Below are 16,632 nucleotides of genomic sequence, written 5' to 3' on the forward strand. Positions count from 1 at the left end.
AGAGAAAGCCCTCGCACAGAAACGAAGACCCAACACAGCAAAAATAAATTAATTAATTAATAAACTCCTACCCCCAACATCTTCTTTAAAAAAAAAAAAAACAAGAAACTCATACTCTCTGATGTCCAGACTTACTACAAAGCTGACATAATCAAGACAGTGTGGTGGTAGTGAAAAGATAGACACATGAATTAATGAAACAGAGTGGAAGTCCAGATATAAACCAACATACATTATGATAACTGATTTTCATTAAAGGTGAACGTGCTTTAAACACTCAATGTGATTTAGGCAACTCAATGGAGACAGGGTAGTCTTTTTAACAAATAATGCTAAAACAACTGAATATCCATCCATATGCAAAAAAAAAAAACCTAAACCCTAACCTTGCACTATACACAAAAATTAACTCAAAAACGGATCACAGTCCTAAATGTAAAATCCATAAAGTTTTTAGAAGCATTCAATGATCTTCACAACCTTTGGTTAGATAAGACACATTAGCAGAAATCAAAAGGAAAAAAGAATAAATTAGACTTCATCAAAATCACAAACTTCTCCTCTCCTAAAGACAGCGTTAACTAGCAAGGACATGAAGCAACTACAACTCTTACCCACTGGGAGCAGAAATTTGCATTCCACCATACACTGCTGCTGGGAATACAGCCACTTTGGAAATGAGTTTGGCAGTTTCTTATAAGCATACAGGTATCATATGACCTAGAAATCCCACTCCTAGGTATTTACTCAAAAGTAAAGAAAACCTAAGTCCACACCAAAAAGGAAGGAAGGGAGGGAGCAAGAGAGAAAGGAAGGGAGGAAACCCACAAACCCACACATGAATGTTTTTAGGGGATTCGTTCACAAAAGCCCAAACTGGAAACATCCAAATGTCCAAATGGTGAATGGATAAACAAATTGTGGCACAATGGAATACACTAATATATGCAAAAACATGAATGAACTGCGAATATATCATATTAAAGTTACATAATGCATGGTTCCATTTGTTTGACATTCTGAAAAAGGCAAGCCTATACCAAAAGAAAACATCACTGAGTGCCAGGGACCAGATGTGAAGGGAGGGTATTGGCTACACAGGGGCCTAAGGGACCTCTTTGGGGTGATGGAAATGTTCTGTATCTCAACTGTGATACTGGTTATATAACTCCAAGTGTTTTGACAAAATTCGTAAGTACATCTAAAAACTGTACACCTAAATAAAGGTGAACTTTACTGTATGTAGATACTACCCCAATAAATCTGATTGGGTGAAAAGTAAATTATGGTAAGGTTAGTCCCGGGCCTAATCACATGTTGGAATTGGCTTTTCATGTTAATAGCAACAAGTACTGAAAACCTTAAACCGCAAGATCTTTTGTTACAAAATGAATCAGCGCTCCCATGGTACTTTACCAGATTAGTATAAGCTTATTAAGGAATATTAAAGATTCCAGGACTCTTGTAATTGAATTCACGTAGCATCATCTTATTTTACCTCTATCAGTGAGGTCCTCTTTATTCTGGGAAAAGATTACAAATCCAAATTTAATATCAATAACTGCAGAAGAGTTTCGTCACTCTCAACTTCTTTCTTCAGAAGCACTTCCACCAAGCATGAGAAAGTTCATATGATTATCTGACTCCAATCTCCTTTTCCAAGGTGGTAGTTTAACCAAAATAGCAGGCAGTTTTGCAGCAACATCCATAATTGATACCACAGGCCCATGAATAGAAAGATGTAAGCCTTTCATATGGCAAACATCCACTACATAGATCAATGAACTCCTCCAAGTCAAATTGTTATTAGGAGGTTTCCACTGTCTCTCAACAATAGTTAATGTCTCCCCAAGGATCAATTAAGGGCTTCAAGTACTGTCCTTTGAAAAGCCATAAAAAATTTGCATAAAAAAGAATAGAACATTTTCCCCACACTTTTTGACAAATGTCTTGGAAAAGATGATGACTGGAAATTAAATTGGAAATCATTAAATCAATTTAAATCATTAAATTGGAAAATTTAATAATTCAATTAAATTCTAATGCATTTGAGTGTCACGGCAGCCGACAAAACTTCTTTTAGAATTATTGGCTGGGTCTCAGCACTAAGGTATGCCATGTGCTGAAACAGACATTGAAATGCTCTCTCCACTGAAGCAGCAAAACCATGTGTTGCCAAGCATCTCAGGGGCTCCATCAGTACAGAGAGTACCAAATTCTGTTAATCTATAAAAACTTCATTATTACAAAGATGTCAGTTTCCAGTTTCAAAAAAAGGTCTCACAACACAGGAATTTTTTACTGTGCCAATGTGCAAATATGATTAAAATCAGATGTCGGCTGCCCTGAGAAGTACTGGTATTTTTATCCTGCTGAATGTTAAAGAAAAGTCACTGCTGATTCTTCTATGAGTTCTGGCTGAACGTGAAGAAATGTCAACAGTTCTAGTGCAGATGACGTCATCTGACAGAAGCACTGCTTTAGTTTTCTTTCTCTGCTCTAAACAAACCAGCTCAATGATTTCCAAGATTCTCAGCTTCACCCAAGGTCTTTTCAATTGCATACAGCTTCTGTGGCTGGGCAGTACAATGAGCAAATGCATAGGACACTTCTAGATAAAGCTTTATTTGCCAAATACAGCTTCCAACCTTTTCAACTTAAGCTTTCCCCTAATGAAAGGACAATATTTTTCTAATGGTTGGTAAGGACTGATACAACTTCATATGCATATGTGGGAATAAAGATAAAACAGGAGAAGCCTAAGCTATAACATATTTTCTCTTCACATTTTCAAACTAAACTATGTGAAATTCAGTTGCCTATAATCATAATGGAAGGGTACATCTTTAATTCTTAACAGAAACTTAATCCAGCTATCTCCCACAACATAATGGCAATAATGATTATATATTACCTAACCATGTACAGTAGCATCCCATGCCACTCTACTCTTATTTGGGATGAAATATACCTCAACATATTCTGACAAATACAAAAAAAAAAGTATCTTGTTAAATTGGCTTTTTTCCTCTAAAGAAATAAAAATGTCATGTATCTTGTTAAATTGGTTTTTTTCCTCTAAAGAAATAAAAATGTCACATACCTGGTTTAAAAATCTGATTTAGAGATATTCATTTAGAACTAGCATACAGTGACTCAAAAATTATGTGCTCAATTAACTGAATCATGAATTCAAATAACTATTGGTATGATATTTTATCTTTTAGAAGAGTATCAGAATGGATTGGAAAATAAAAGCTCTTAAAGTTATATATTCTCTAATCCCCTCACTCCATCCATTTTTCATTCATAAATTGATATTTAGCTAGATCAGTCGTTCTTAATCTTAACTATGTATTACAATCACCTCAGAAAACTCCAACAATAGTAAGTGGACCCCACTCCAGACCAATTAGATCCATATCCCTTGGGGCAGACTTGAACATTTTTTTAATGCCCCAATAATTCTAATATTTAGCCAGAGTTGAGAACTATTGAGCCAAGTAAACTAGTCATAGATCCTCTTCTTTTAAAGAGAATATATATATGAATATATATGTGTGTGTGTGTGTGTGTGTGTGTATTCTTAAGGTGTTGGGTATACAAAGATTAATAAAATGTACCTCTCAATGCACACAGGACATTTTAATGCATCTCTTAACTACATCATGACAGATACATACATAAGGTGCTATGATAACACAGAAGAGATACATCCAACCTAATAATGAAAGGGGAGAGGGCAGATAGAAAGGTATTAAGTAAGATTTCTGGAGGAAGTAATAAATGGGTAAGTAGGAATTAACTTTGTTGTTTCCTGCCTCTCTTTGCTTTTGTTATCCCCTCTGCTTTGTGCCTGGCTTTTCTGCCGCCATCCTTTCTTGCGGTTAACACAGATCATTGCTCACAGTTTGTTGTTACCAATAAAGTAGTAGGCATGAAATAAAGAGCAAATAAGAAACTCTGGCCAAAAAAGAACATGGAGGTCCTCATATGCCACATTAAGAATACTGACCTAAAAAAAAACAGACTGCCAGATATTTCTCAGGCAAAGATAGGTTTATTCAGGATCAGCAGAAATGTGGGGTGTGCAACCATGGCGAGCCACATGCAAGTCCCCTCGAAGGAAGAAAGCTTATATAGAGAAGAAAAGGAAGTTGGGAGGGCTACAGTAAACAGAGTCCACAGCTCTTCATTGGTTAAGTTGTTGTCAGGATAGAAGTGGAGTCTTCTAGTTGGGCTCTGCTATTGTCACAGGGCGTGAGAGTGCCCCCCTCAGGTCTCCCAACTCTATTTAATTGAGATTTCTGTTTATTAATTTTTTTTTCAAGGAGCTTAAATTTTATCCTGTAGCTGATAGGCAGTCAGCGACATGTTAAGCAGGTTGCATGCTGAGTAAATCTATGGTAGCCATGTGGAGCAGAGGTCATAGCTAATACTCACTGAGCTCTTACCATATGCTAGGCAGTATACTGCTGAGCACTTCACACTGATTATCTCACATAATCCTCCCACCACCACAATTCTATGGTAGCTACTAGGATCTTTATTTTACAAACGAGGAAATAGTAGCTTGCCCAAGTCATGTAGTTATTAAGGGATAGAGAAGGAATTCAAAACATTTCTGATCCCTGAAGCCTTTAACCTCTAGGATGGATGGATTGGAAGGAGTGGAGTAAGAACCAGCAGGGACTACAGGCTAATAAATTAGTTAGAAACTATATTGTCCCAATTGAGAGACAATTAGGGCAATGGCAGTAGGGATGGAGAAGAGGAAAAAGATTCCAGAAATATTTGGTTTTAAAAGTTGTCAAAAGTTATATGATTCAGCCTTTAAAAGGAATGAAATTCCCATATATGCTACATGAACGACCCTTGAAAATGCGCTAAGCAAACTAAGCCAGTCACAAAAGTACAAATATTGTATGATACCACTCACGAGGTACCTAGTAGTAGTCAAATTTATAGAAACAAAAAGTAGAAGTTACCAGGAGCTGAATGGAGGGGATAAAAAAGGGTACAGGGGCTTCCCTGGTGGCACAGTGGTTGAGAGTCCGCCTGCCGATGCAGGGGACACAGGTTCGTGCCCCGGTCCGGGAAGATCCCACATGCCGTGGAGCGGCTGTACCCGTGAGCCATGGCCGCTGAGCCTGCGCGTCCGGAGCCTGTGCTCCGCAACGGTAGAGGCCACAATAGTGAGGCCCGCGTACCGCAAAAAAAAAAAAAAAAAAAAAAAAAAAAGGTACAGAATTTCAGTTTGGGATGATTAGAAAGTTCTAGAGATGGATAGTAGTGATGGTTGCACAGTAATGTGAACATGCTTAATGCCATTGAACTGTACACCTAAAAATGGTTAAAATGGTAAATTTTATGTTATACCGAGGTCCCTTGAACAACATGGGTTTGAAATGCGCAGGACCATTTATACGTGGATTGTTTTCAACAAATACATACTACAAGGTCTGTGACTGGTTGAATCCGTGGATGCGGAATCACGGATACAGAGGGTTAACTATAAAGTCAGACGCAGATTTTTGACTGCGTGGAGCTCAGTGTCCCTAACCCTTGCACTGCTCAAGGGTCCACTGTATATACTTCACAAATTTTTTTTTCAATTTTTAAAATAATTTTTAAAGGACTTCCCTGGCAGTCCAGTGGTTAAGACTCTGCACTCCCAGTGTAGGGGGCACAGGTTCGATCCCTGGTTGGGGAACTGGGATCCCACATGCCACGTGGCGTGGCCTAAAATAAATAAAAATAATTCTCAGGCTTCCCTAGTGGCGCAGTGGTTGAGAGTCCGCCTGCCGATGCAGGGGACACGGGTTCGTGCCCTGGTCCGGGAAGGTCCCACATGCCGCGGAGCACCTGGGCCCGTGAGCCATGGCCGCTGAGCCTGCGCGTCCGGAGCCTGTGCTCCGCCATGGGAGAGGCCACAACAGTGAGAGGCCCGTGTACCACAAAAAAACTAATAATAATTAAAATAATAATAATAATTCTCAAAAGCACATGACATAAGGAGGATGAGGGGGAAAGGAGGCCAAAAAGTCATTGTAGTCCTTAGCTTGGGAGACCAGGTGGGCAGTGGTACTATGCAGTATCTCTGATGAGGAAACAATGACTTATTATAACATTCAGGGAGAGCTGTCTAGAAAGGAAACAGACATGAGAATGAAGCTCAAGGGAATAACTGGGCTGAAAATGCAGTCATCAACAAGCAGGTCATAGTTAAAAACCACGATAATGCATGAGATTGCCCAGGGAAAACATGAAGTAAGAAGAGAAATGGGCTGAGGCTAGAACCTTAGGAAACAGCAAGGTCAGATAAAGAGGAGCTCACAAAGGAGATAAGAGGAAGCAGTCAGAAAGGTAAATAATTAAAAGAGAAGGTAGCAGAAATGATAATATTTGGGAGAGAGGGCAATGAAGATGGTGGGGAGAGCCAGCAAGGAATAAAAAGGAGCTGGAGAAGATACACCACCCTACCCGTTTCTCTCCTTCTGCTCCTACTTTTTGCAGTTCCAATGAAGACCTGAGTTTCTAATTTTCTATAGCATTATAAGATTAAAAAACAAAATTCCTACACTGAGGAAAAACTTAACATAGTAATATGCACTTTAAAATAGGAACACGTCAAAAATTATCAGGAATATATTTTATGAAACAGTAATAATGCTAAACCTACATAAAAACTTAAGATCTCTGGCAGTCTACACAGGAAAAGTAAATAAGTAGGGCTAATTGTAACTTGCTTTAAGCAATAAGAATTTCTGAAAAGCTACTTATAGAGAGCTATTTATAAAATTTTCTGAAAATTCAATCAGCATAAACTTTACCAGATTACTATTTTAAGTTAACCTACAGTAAGTTTTTTAAAATGTTATAAATTAAATTCTTTTGACTGTTTGGATGTTTGTGTTTTAAACATAGATTTTAAAACCAAGCAACAAGTTATATGAAAAGTTATCTAATATATCACATGCCCATAAAGCATAATAGCACTAATCTAAAGCTTATTATGGTGACAGAGCTATCAAAAACTCTATACATCTCTGATAATTCTAAACATTATGAGCTTGGTTTTATGCCCAGTTTACAGACTTATGACTGAATTTCAGAAAGCAACATTACCTAGCTTGCTTGTAAGTGGTAAATCTAGAATTTGAACCTATTGTGGCTTTAAAGCTTAAACTCTTAACCACTAGCCCCTAAACAATCCTTAATCTCCCTTAACTAATCTACTTCCCCATATCAGAACAAAGTACAATGTGACATCTAATAAGTAGAATAAGTCCTTGAATCATCACACCAGAAATCTTCAAAGTTCATACAGAGTGCAGGAGAAAAATGCCTCTAAAAGTTATGTTCCAAGTGATAAAAACAAACGCTTATTTTACAGTTATTTTCCCTCAAAACCAAATGTTTCGTAATTATGAGTTTATCCTCCATTTCTTAATTTTATATATTATGTGAAAAATATAATGAACACTCAATAAACATTTTAACCTTAATATATTATACCAAACTAAACCAAAAACAGACTTGCTAAAAGATTTTGAACAGGCTTCATCAAACATCTGATATATTCTAAAACAAGTCAAATGGTTTCTGATAGACATATTCTTTGTTCATTATCCTTCACTGTACCCTGTACCTTCCCCTTCTATCTAGAAAAATGTTAAGGTGACACTTAACTACTACACTGCTACAGATTTGTACAGCGGTTCTAAAGGACCACTAAACCATTAGCTAGAGACACAAACCTTTATTTGTCATATGTCACTAAATTGTATAAATGGAGTTAGCTGTAAGACATAATTTTACATTTGTAAAAAGATAATGCAAGATTTTTAATTTTTACCATGTGAAATTCTCCATGAATCTTTCTGCCATCACTATGAATTCCTTGGAAATTAATAATGTAAACCTATTTTTAATATGGAAGGCTAATTAGGAGCTATTTTTTAGTGGTTTGAATTCCAAAAGAAATTAAGTTAACTAGTATTTTAGCAAACGGAGAAACAAAGTATTTACTAGCAAGATAATTCCTCATGTAGAGAAAACTTTCATATGGGAGTTTAGGAAAATTAGGTAGAGCAAGAAAAAAAATACTTTGAACCTCTTTTGTATACTAAGTATGACAATGAATTACCTCAAAACACTCATTTAATTACTAGAATGCATTTCTGAATCTTAAATTTTATCTGCAGACAAAAACCAATTCTCACAATGTAAGGGAGAGGTAAATGGATTACCTTAAAACAAATGCATTTCCTTTAAAGAAATATTCTAATTCATTAATTGAAACTAAAAGTTTAGAAATGCTGAGCATGAATACTTTTAAAAACTGATAGTTATACTAAAAATAATAAAGAAAGAATCTTCTAAAGGGAAAAACAAAACATGCTTTTGAGTAACCTTACAGTTTAAAAAAAAACACTCAGGACATCTAATCACTGGCTACTGTTTATCTCCTAATTCCATTAAACTGAACATAGAACTACCTTCTTTGAGACAGGCAGGCTGCTGGGCTCCTCTGTATTCCTTGGCTGCTTTACAGAATCCCATCCACACATCCTATCTTTAAGAACACGAAGCTGAACATCAGGCGTGTGCTGGTGCTGAGCCCCCTGAGGGCCTGTGGACAGGGGCCCACCATGCAGATTTTGAGTCATGCTAGTTGAAACACCGAGCACTGGCTCCACATTAGAATCCATTTGAGAGAGCTGTGGAGGAAATACAACACCTGAAAGGCTGATATACTGAGAGTTTTCCGGCTGACTCAGTAAAGCTTCAGACATGATTTTATGCTGATTTCCAGGATGTAAAAGAGTATCACCAGTAGCATTTTCTAAACGTTTCCTATCCACTGTCCCAGAACGAAGAACTACAGGTTGTTGGAGCACAGTTTCCATTCTCTGTGATTTTTCAGTAGTTACTTGAAGACACCACGGGTTTAATTGTGGAATACTGGTCTGTATTATTGAAGGCTGCCCAAGCTGCTGAAATACTTGCTGAAACGGATGCTGAAGAATACTTGCTCTTCCAGAAGTCTGTGTCACCATAATTGGTACATTAACTTTATAAAGGTAACCTTAAAAAGAAGAAAAAAAAAAAAAAGAAGAAAACAAAACTATAAGTATAACAGAATCCTAATTTCCTTTAAATTTCCTAAAAAAAAAATCTCATGCACAGGAGGCTGGGAGGAAATACGTCAATATGTTAACAGTGGTTACCTCTAGGAGTTTTCCTTTTATTTTTCAGATTTTTTGTGTTTTCTATAATAAATATATATTACTCTTATTTTTTAAAATTAAATATATCTTGCTTTAACTCTAGCCATTTCCCACTATTGCTTATATGGCACATTCTGAGACACATACAGGCTACCAATATTTATTCCATGAACCTCTCCCACTGTTTAATAAATCACAGTGTTAACAACCCAAATTGGGATTTTAAGAAACCTAACCATGGAGAATGTATTTCATATAGTTAAGATGTAAGATACCACATAACAACTATAAGACAAGGATATCCAAAAAGGGTTTAATAATTTCAAAAGGTATCAAATTTCCCCCCTCTTTCCTTTAAAATAATACTAACCAGAAGAAAGAAGAAATTTATTTTTTGAGCATTGAGTCAGGTGCTTGCTTAAACTCTGTAACAACCCAAAAAACAGATATGATTCTCTTTCAAATGAAGAAACAGTTCTTTGAAAAGCAGAGGTTAATCTCCAAATTTTTCAAATATTCTTATACAATCTCCAATAAGAAAGGAGGCAAAGGTTGATAAATCTAATCTTTAGATTTTCTTGATTAAAGCTAGCCGGGACATATGTGTGTCAAAATTCAGGTAACTGACTTGAATTAGAGAAAACCTATATAAAGCATCTTACACAATGTTGGGATGAGAACTGGAAGTGAAATATAGGACAAGCTTAGTACCTGCCTTAGTAGACAGGCTTAGTGTATTTCGTGGTAGACTGCTTCCATAACAATAAAAACGACCATTTATTATTTTTAAATAAGTTTTATTAAAAGTTCCTATAACTTCAATAACTTGTGGTATACAGTTTATTTAAAATCATGAAAGTTAAGACCCAGAAGTTAGTACCAAAGCTAAAAACAAAATATTTTTAAACTATACTCTTACCAGATGCCATCTGTAATGTCACACCTGCTGGTACATGAACAGGATAACCAGGAAAAGTAAAGTTTGCACTGGAGTTTGAGGTGCCCTAGATATGAAAATTTCATATTAGAAAGTTAGAAAAAGGCTTTACTTGAACCTTTTTTTCCTGATCTTACGGAGGATAAAAAAAATCTGACTAAGGTCAACAGGACAATAGTAGCACTTAACATTAGGGCTGAGTTCTCTGAATAAAACAACTTTTTAATATTTGATTTAGATCATCTCATTAAAAATAAAAGGAATTCTGGGCTTCCCTGGTGGCGCAGTGGTTGAGAGTCTGCCTGCCGATGCAGGGGACACGGGTTCGTGCCCTGGTCCGGGAGGATCCCACATGCTGCGGAGCGGCTGGGGCCGTGAGCCATGGCCACTGAGCCTGCGCGTCCAGAGCCTGTGCTCCGCAACGGGAGAGGCCGCGGCAGTGAGAGGCCCGTGTACCGCAAAAAAACAAAAAATACATAAAATAAAATAAAAGGAATTCTGTTCTATGGCTATTAGCAATGAAGTCAGTAAGGCTTCATAAATAACATGAACACTGACTCATAAAACTTGCCCACAACACAGCTTTGCATGGGCCACTGATACCCAGATATCAAATATAAGAACCACAGCTGTTTATAGGAGTCCTCTAGTCTGTAAGTTGATCACTAATGTTATTTTAAAACAGATAACACAACAGTGTATAATTTTTATTTTGGAATAATTAAACCGTAGGGTTTTACATTTTTAATACTAAATGAAAAGACAAAAAAAGTTTTTGCCTACTAGACCTGCAAAAATTTAAAAGATTGATTAATAATAGCCAATGTTGGTAAGGATGTGATAAAAATCAGTTCTCTCAGACCACTGCTTATGAGTGTATATGGTACAATCCTTTCAGAGGCCAATTTTGTAACATATACCAAAACTGAAAACATGCATAATCTTTGACCCAGAAATTCTACTTCTAGGAATTTATCGTGATTACCTGATTATCACACAAATACACCAAGAAATATCTACAAGTGTAATCACTGGAATGCTATATTAGAAAAACACTAGCAAGAATTTAAATGTCCATAAACAAAAGCCTGGTTAATTAAACTTGATACATCCACTAAGGCTAATCAATATTTAACTGGCATTGAAAACAGTCCATCTATATTACTAAGTTTAAAAAAAAATTACGGAAACAGTACAGAGAATGATCCTGCTTTTACCCTGAAAATTAAGGTTAACTTTCTTTAATGAAAGAAGTCTAAATGGATATACATCATACAGTTAAAACAGTTATCTTTGGGTTATAATACTACAGGGCTCTATCACTTTTTACTTTATAAATTTGTTTGGTTTTACTCTTTAGAAGTATATTATTTCTTTAATGAGGAGAAAAGGTATTGCCAAGAATTTCAAAGGCAGAGATATTTCTTCACTGGTTTCATAACAAAACCAGCACCATTCTTCCCAAAAATCCTAGTAAGGGCTATACTTTTTGTTTGTTCTTAATGAAGAAATAGAAATAAATGGCCTACTAAAATCCTGTACCCTAGAAAGGAAGCTCATGGGCTGAAAGAAAATGAAAAACTTTATATATCACGTTTTACCTTCAAAGAAAGGTAACAGAGAAAAAGTTCTATTTTGCCCCACCTGAAAAGTACTCAATTTTCTATATATAAGTTTTAATTTTATCTTCTGCCCCCAAATCCCGGGGGGGAGGAAATCTAACCTCTATTATACAATGGTAAAAAAATAACCAAAATATTCCACTTAAATAAAAGGAAGAATTATGATGTGCCTCAACCCTAGGGGAAAAAAAATCAGAAAAACATTCGTATCAAAATCATCTATTTAGGATCCACCAAGTATGTAACATTATACAGTGTATTAAAACTCCATACAATGTAAGTTAAGAAATTTCGTAACCTTGTAGGCACAGTCTTGGCAGATGCTAACAACTGCTCTGGAAGACAGGAAAAGTTGGTAAGAAAATATTAATTCTGGAACTCCTGAATTTTTGCAACACCTATGTTATAGGAGCTATTTCTATCTCCTCATCCCTTACCACATCTTTTCTCATTCAACAGGAGGATTACAAATTACATCTCTGCCCAGCCTTCTGCCACCATTCACTAAAACTGGGGCATCTCTGTTAAAATATATCTTAGATATTGGTTCAAGATGGCAGAATAGAAGGACGTGCTCTCAGTCCCCCTTGCAACAACACCAGAAACACAACTAACTGCTGAACAATCATCGACAGGAAGACACTGGAACTCACCAAAAAAGATATCCCACACCCAAAGACACAGGAGAAGCCACAATGAGACGGCAGGAGGAGCACAATCACAATAAAATCAAATCCCATAACTGCTGGCTGGGTGACTCACAAACTGGAGAACACTTAGACCACAGAAGTCCACCCCCTGGAGTGAAGGTTCTGAGCCCCACATCAGGCTTCCCAATCTGGGGGTCCGGCAACAGGAGGAGGAATTCCTAGAGAATCACACTTGGAAGGCTAGCGGGAATTGATTGCAGGACTTTGACAGGACTGGGGGAAACAGAGACGCCACACTTGGAGGGCAAACACAAAGTAGTGTGCATGTTGGGACCCAGGGGAAGGAGCAGTGACCGCATATGAGACAGAACCAGACCTACCTGTTAGTGTTGCAGGGTCTCCTGCAGAGACAGGTGGTGGCTGTGGCTCACCATGGGGACAAGGACACTGGTAGCAGACGTTCTGGGAAGTACTCCTTGGCGTGAGCCCTCCCAGAGTCCGCCATTAGCCCCACCAAAGAGCCTGGGAAGTCTCCAAAGTTGGGTTGCCTCAGGCCAAACAACCAAGAGGGAGGGAACACAGCCCCACCCATCAGCAGACAAGTGGATTAAACTTTTACTGAGCTCTGCACACCACAGCAACACCCAGCTCTACCCACCACCAGTCCCTCCCATCAGGAAGCTTGCACAAGCCTCTTAGATAGCCTCATGCACCAGAGGGCAGACAGCAGAAGCAAGAAGAACTACAATCCTGCAGCCTATGGAACAATAACCATATTCACAGTAAGGTAGACAAGATGAAAAGGCAGAGGGCTATGTACCAGATGAAGGAACAAGATAAAACCCCAGAAAAACAACTAAATAAAGTGGAGACAGGCAACCATCCAGAAAAAGAATTCAGAATAATGATAGTGAAGATGATCCAGAACCTCAGAAAAAGAATGGAGGCAAAGATCGAAAAGATGCAAGAAATGTTTAACAAAGATCTAGAAGAATTAAAGAATAAACAAACAGAGATGAACAACACAATAACTGAAATGAAAAATACACTAAAAGGAATCAATAGCAGAAAAACTGAGGCAGAAGAACGGGTAAGTGACCTGGAAGACAGAATGGTGGAATTCACTGCCTCGGAACAGAATAAAGAAAAAAGAATGAAAAGAAATGAAGACAGCCTAAGAGACAACATTAAACGCAACAACATTCGCATAACAGGGGTCCAAGAAGGAGAACAGAGAGAGAGAAAGGACCCGAGAATATATCTGAAGAGACTACAGTCGAAAACTTCCCTAACATGGGAAAGGAAATAGCCACCCAAGTCCAGGAAGTGCAGAGAGTCCCATACAGCAAAAACCCAAGGAGAAACACACCGAGACACACAGTAATCAAATTGGCAAAAATTAAAGACAAAGAAAAATTACTGAAAGCAGCAAGGGAAAAACAACAAACAACATACAAGGGAACTCCCACAAGGTTAACAGCTGATTTCTCAGTACAAACTCTACAACCCAGAAGGGAGTGGCATGATATACTTAAAGTGATGAAAGGGAATACTTACAACCAAGATTACTCTACCTGGCAAGGATCTCATTCAGATTTGACGGAGAAATCAAAAGCTTTACAGACAAGCAAAAGCTAAGAGAATTCAGCACCACCAAATGAGCTCTAAAACAAATGCTAAAGGAAATTCTCTAAGTGGGAAACACAAGAGAAGAAAAAGACCTAAAAACCAAACCCAAAACAATTAAGAAAACAGTAACAGGAACATACATATCGGTAATTAAACATGAATGGATTAAATGCTCCACCCAAAAGACACAGCCTTGCTGAATGGATACAAAAATGAGACACATATATACGCTGTCTACAAGAGACCCACTTCAGACCTTAGGGACACATACAGACTGAAAGTGAGGGGATGGAAAAATATTCCACGCAAATGGAAATAAAAAGAAAGCTGGAGTAGCTACACTCACAGCAGATAAAATAGACTTTAAAATAAAGAATGTTACAAGAGACAAGGAAGGACACTACATAATGATCAAGGGATCAATCCAAGGAGAAGATATAACAATTATAAACACATATGTGTAAGGTCGGATCTTAACAAACAGCACCGCGAAACAGAGGAAAGCTTCAAGTGAGCTTTATTAGGAAGCGTTCCCGGGCGAGGTTCACTGGTCCGAGAGAAAGGGGCCAGAGAAGTCACACCGGGGTGAGGGTTGGGCAAGATTTTATAGGGGAAGAAGGGAAAGGGGTGTGGTGAATCTGGGGGGTGCAGGGTATTCCTTATTTGGTGGTCTTTTCGGGTATCCTGGGGGACCGTTAGTCCTGCCCCTCGAAAGGCGGGAAGGCTGGGCTGGGTTCAAAGTCCCCAGGTCAGTTCCTGGAACTGGGTGGTCCGGAATGTCTCCAGGGCAGTTTCTGGAACTGGGTGGTCCAGAATGTCTCCAGGGCAGTTTCTGGAACTGGGTGGTCCAGAATGTCTCCAGGGAAGTTTCTGGAACTGGGTGGTCCGGAGAATTTCATTCTGATGCAACCTGTGAATCTGATTGTATTCCCTTGCCTTGGGCCAGTTGGCCTTACAATATGCACCCAACATAGGAGCACCTTAATACATAAGGCCACTGCTAACAGCTCTAAAAGTGGAAATCGACAGTAACACAATAATAGTGGGGGACTTTAACACCTCACTTACAACAATGGACAGATCATCCAAACAGAAAATTAATATGGAAACACAAGCTTTAAATGACACAATAGACCTGATAGATTTAATTGATATTTATAGGACATTCCATCCCAAAATGACAGATTACACTTTCCTCTCAAGTGCGGATGGAACATTCTCCAGGACAGATCACATCTTGGGTCACAAATCAAGCCTCAGTAAATTTAAGAAAACTGAAATCATATCAAGCATCTTTTCTGACCACAACGCTATGAGATTAGAAATCAATTACAGGGGAAAAAAACATAAAAACACAAACACATGGAGGCTAAACAATACATTACTAAATAAACAAGAGATCACTGAAGAAATCAAAGAGGAAATCAAAAAATAACTAGAGACAAATGATAATGAAAACAGACGATCCAAAACCTACGGGATGCAGAAAAAGCAGTTCTAAGAGGGAAGTTTATGCTATACAAGCCTACCTCAAGAAAAAGAAAAATCTCAAAAAAACAATCTAACCTTACAACTAAAGGAACTAGAGAAAGAAGAACAAACAAAACCCAAAGTTAGCAGAAGGAAAGAAATCATCAAGATCACAGCAGAAATAAATGAAATAGAAACAAAGAAAACAATAGCAAAGATCAATAAAACTAAAAGCTGGTTCTTTGAGAAGATAAACAAAATTGATAAACCACTGGCCAGACTCATCAGGAAAAAGAGGGAGGGCTTCCCTGGTGGCGCAGCGGTTGAGAGTCCGCCTGCCAATGCAGGGGACGCGGGTTCGTGCCTCAGTCTGGGAAGATCCCACATGCCGCGGAGTGGCTGGGCCTGTGAGCCATGGCCACTGAGCCTGCACATCCGGAGCCTGTGCTCCGCCATGGGAGAGGCCACAACAGTGAGAGGCCCGCGTACCGCAAAAAAAAAATGGAAAAAGAGGGAGAGGACTCATATCACTAAAATTAGAAATGAACAAGGAGAAGATACAACAGACACCACAGAAATACAAAGCATCCTAAGAGACTACAAGCAACTCTATGCCAATAAAATGAACAACCTGGAAAAAATGGACAAATTCTTAGAAAGGTATAACCTTCCAAGACTGAACCAGGAAGAATTAGAAAATATGAACAGACCAATCACAAGCACTGAAATTGCAACTGTGATTAAAAATCTTCCAACAAACAAAAGTCCAGAACCAGATGGCTTCACAGATGAATTCTATCAAACATTCAGAGAAGAGCTAACATCCATTCTTCTCAAACTCTCCCAAAAAACTGCAGAGGAAGGAACACTCCCAAACTCATTCTATGAGGCCGCCATCATCCTGATACCAAAACCAGACAAAGATACTACAAAAAAAAGAAAATGACAGACCAATATCACTGATGAATATAGATGCAAAAATCCTCAACAAAATACTAGCACAGAATACAACAACATATTAAAAGGATCATACATGATGATCAAGTGGGATTTATACCAGGGATGCAAGGATTCTTCAATATACGCAAATC

At 38.0% G+C, this 16,632-nt stretch overlaps 1 protein-coding gene across 2 annotated transcripts in view; it reads right to left on the minus strand.

The window, feature by feature from the left end:
• Nucleotides 1-16,632, minus strand: part of GTF2A1L (general transcription factor IIA subunit 1 like) — a 61,011-nt gene that overhangs the window by 16,691 nt on the left and 27,688 nt on the right. For both annotated transcript variants that reach the window (XR_007470857.1, XM_033419115.2), the window contains exons 5-6: nucleotides 10,153-10,237; nucleotides 8,502-9,091 (exon numbers count right to left, since the gene is read on the minus strand). Coding sequence is in view for 1 of the 2 variants with exons in the window: in XM_033419115.2 (XP_033275006.2) it covers nucleotides 8,502-9,091; nucleotides 10,153-10,237 (675 nt within the window). In the remaining variant the exon portion in view is untranslated. The remainder of the gene's footprint in view (nucleotides 1-8,501; nucleotides 9,092-10,152; nucleotides 10,238-16,632) is intronic.

This window comes from Orcinus orca, chromosome 13 (genome assembly GCF_937001465.1).
Source record: "Orcinus orca chromosome 13, mOrcOrc1.1, whole genome shotgun sequence".
In the NCBI taxonomy this organism is placed as follows: domain Eukaryota; kingdom Metazoa; phylum Chordata; class Mammalia; order Artiodactyla; family Delphinidae; genus Orcinus; species Orcinus orca.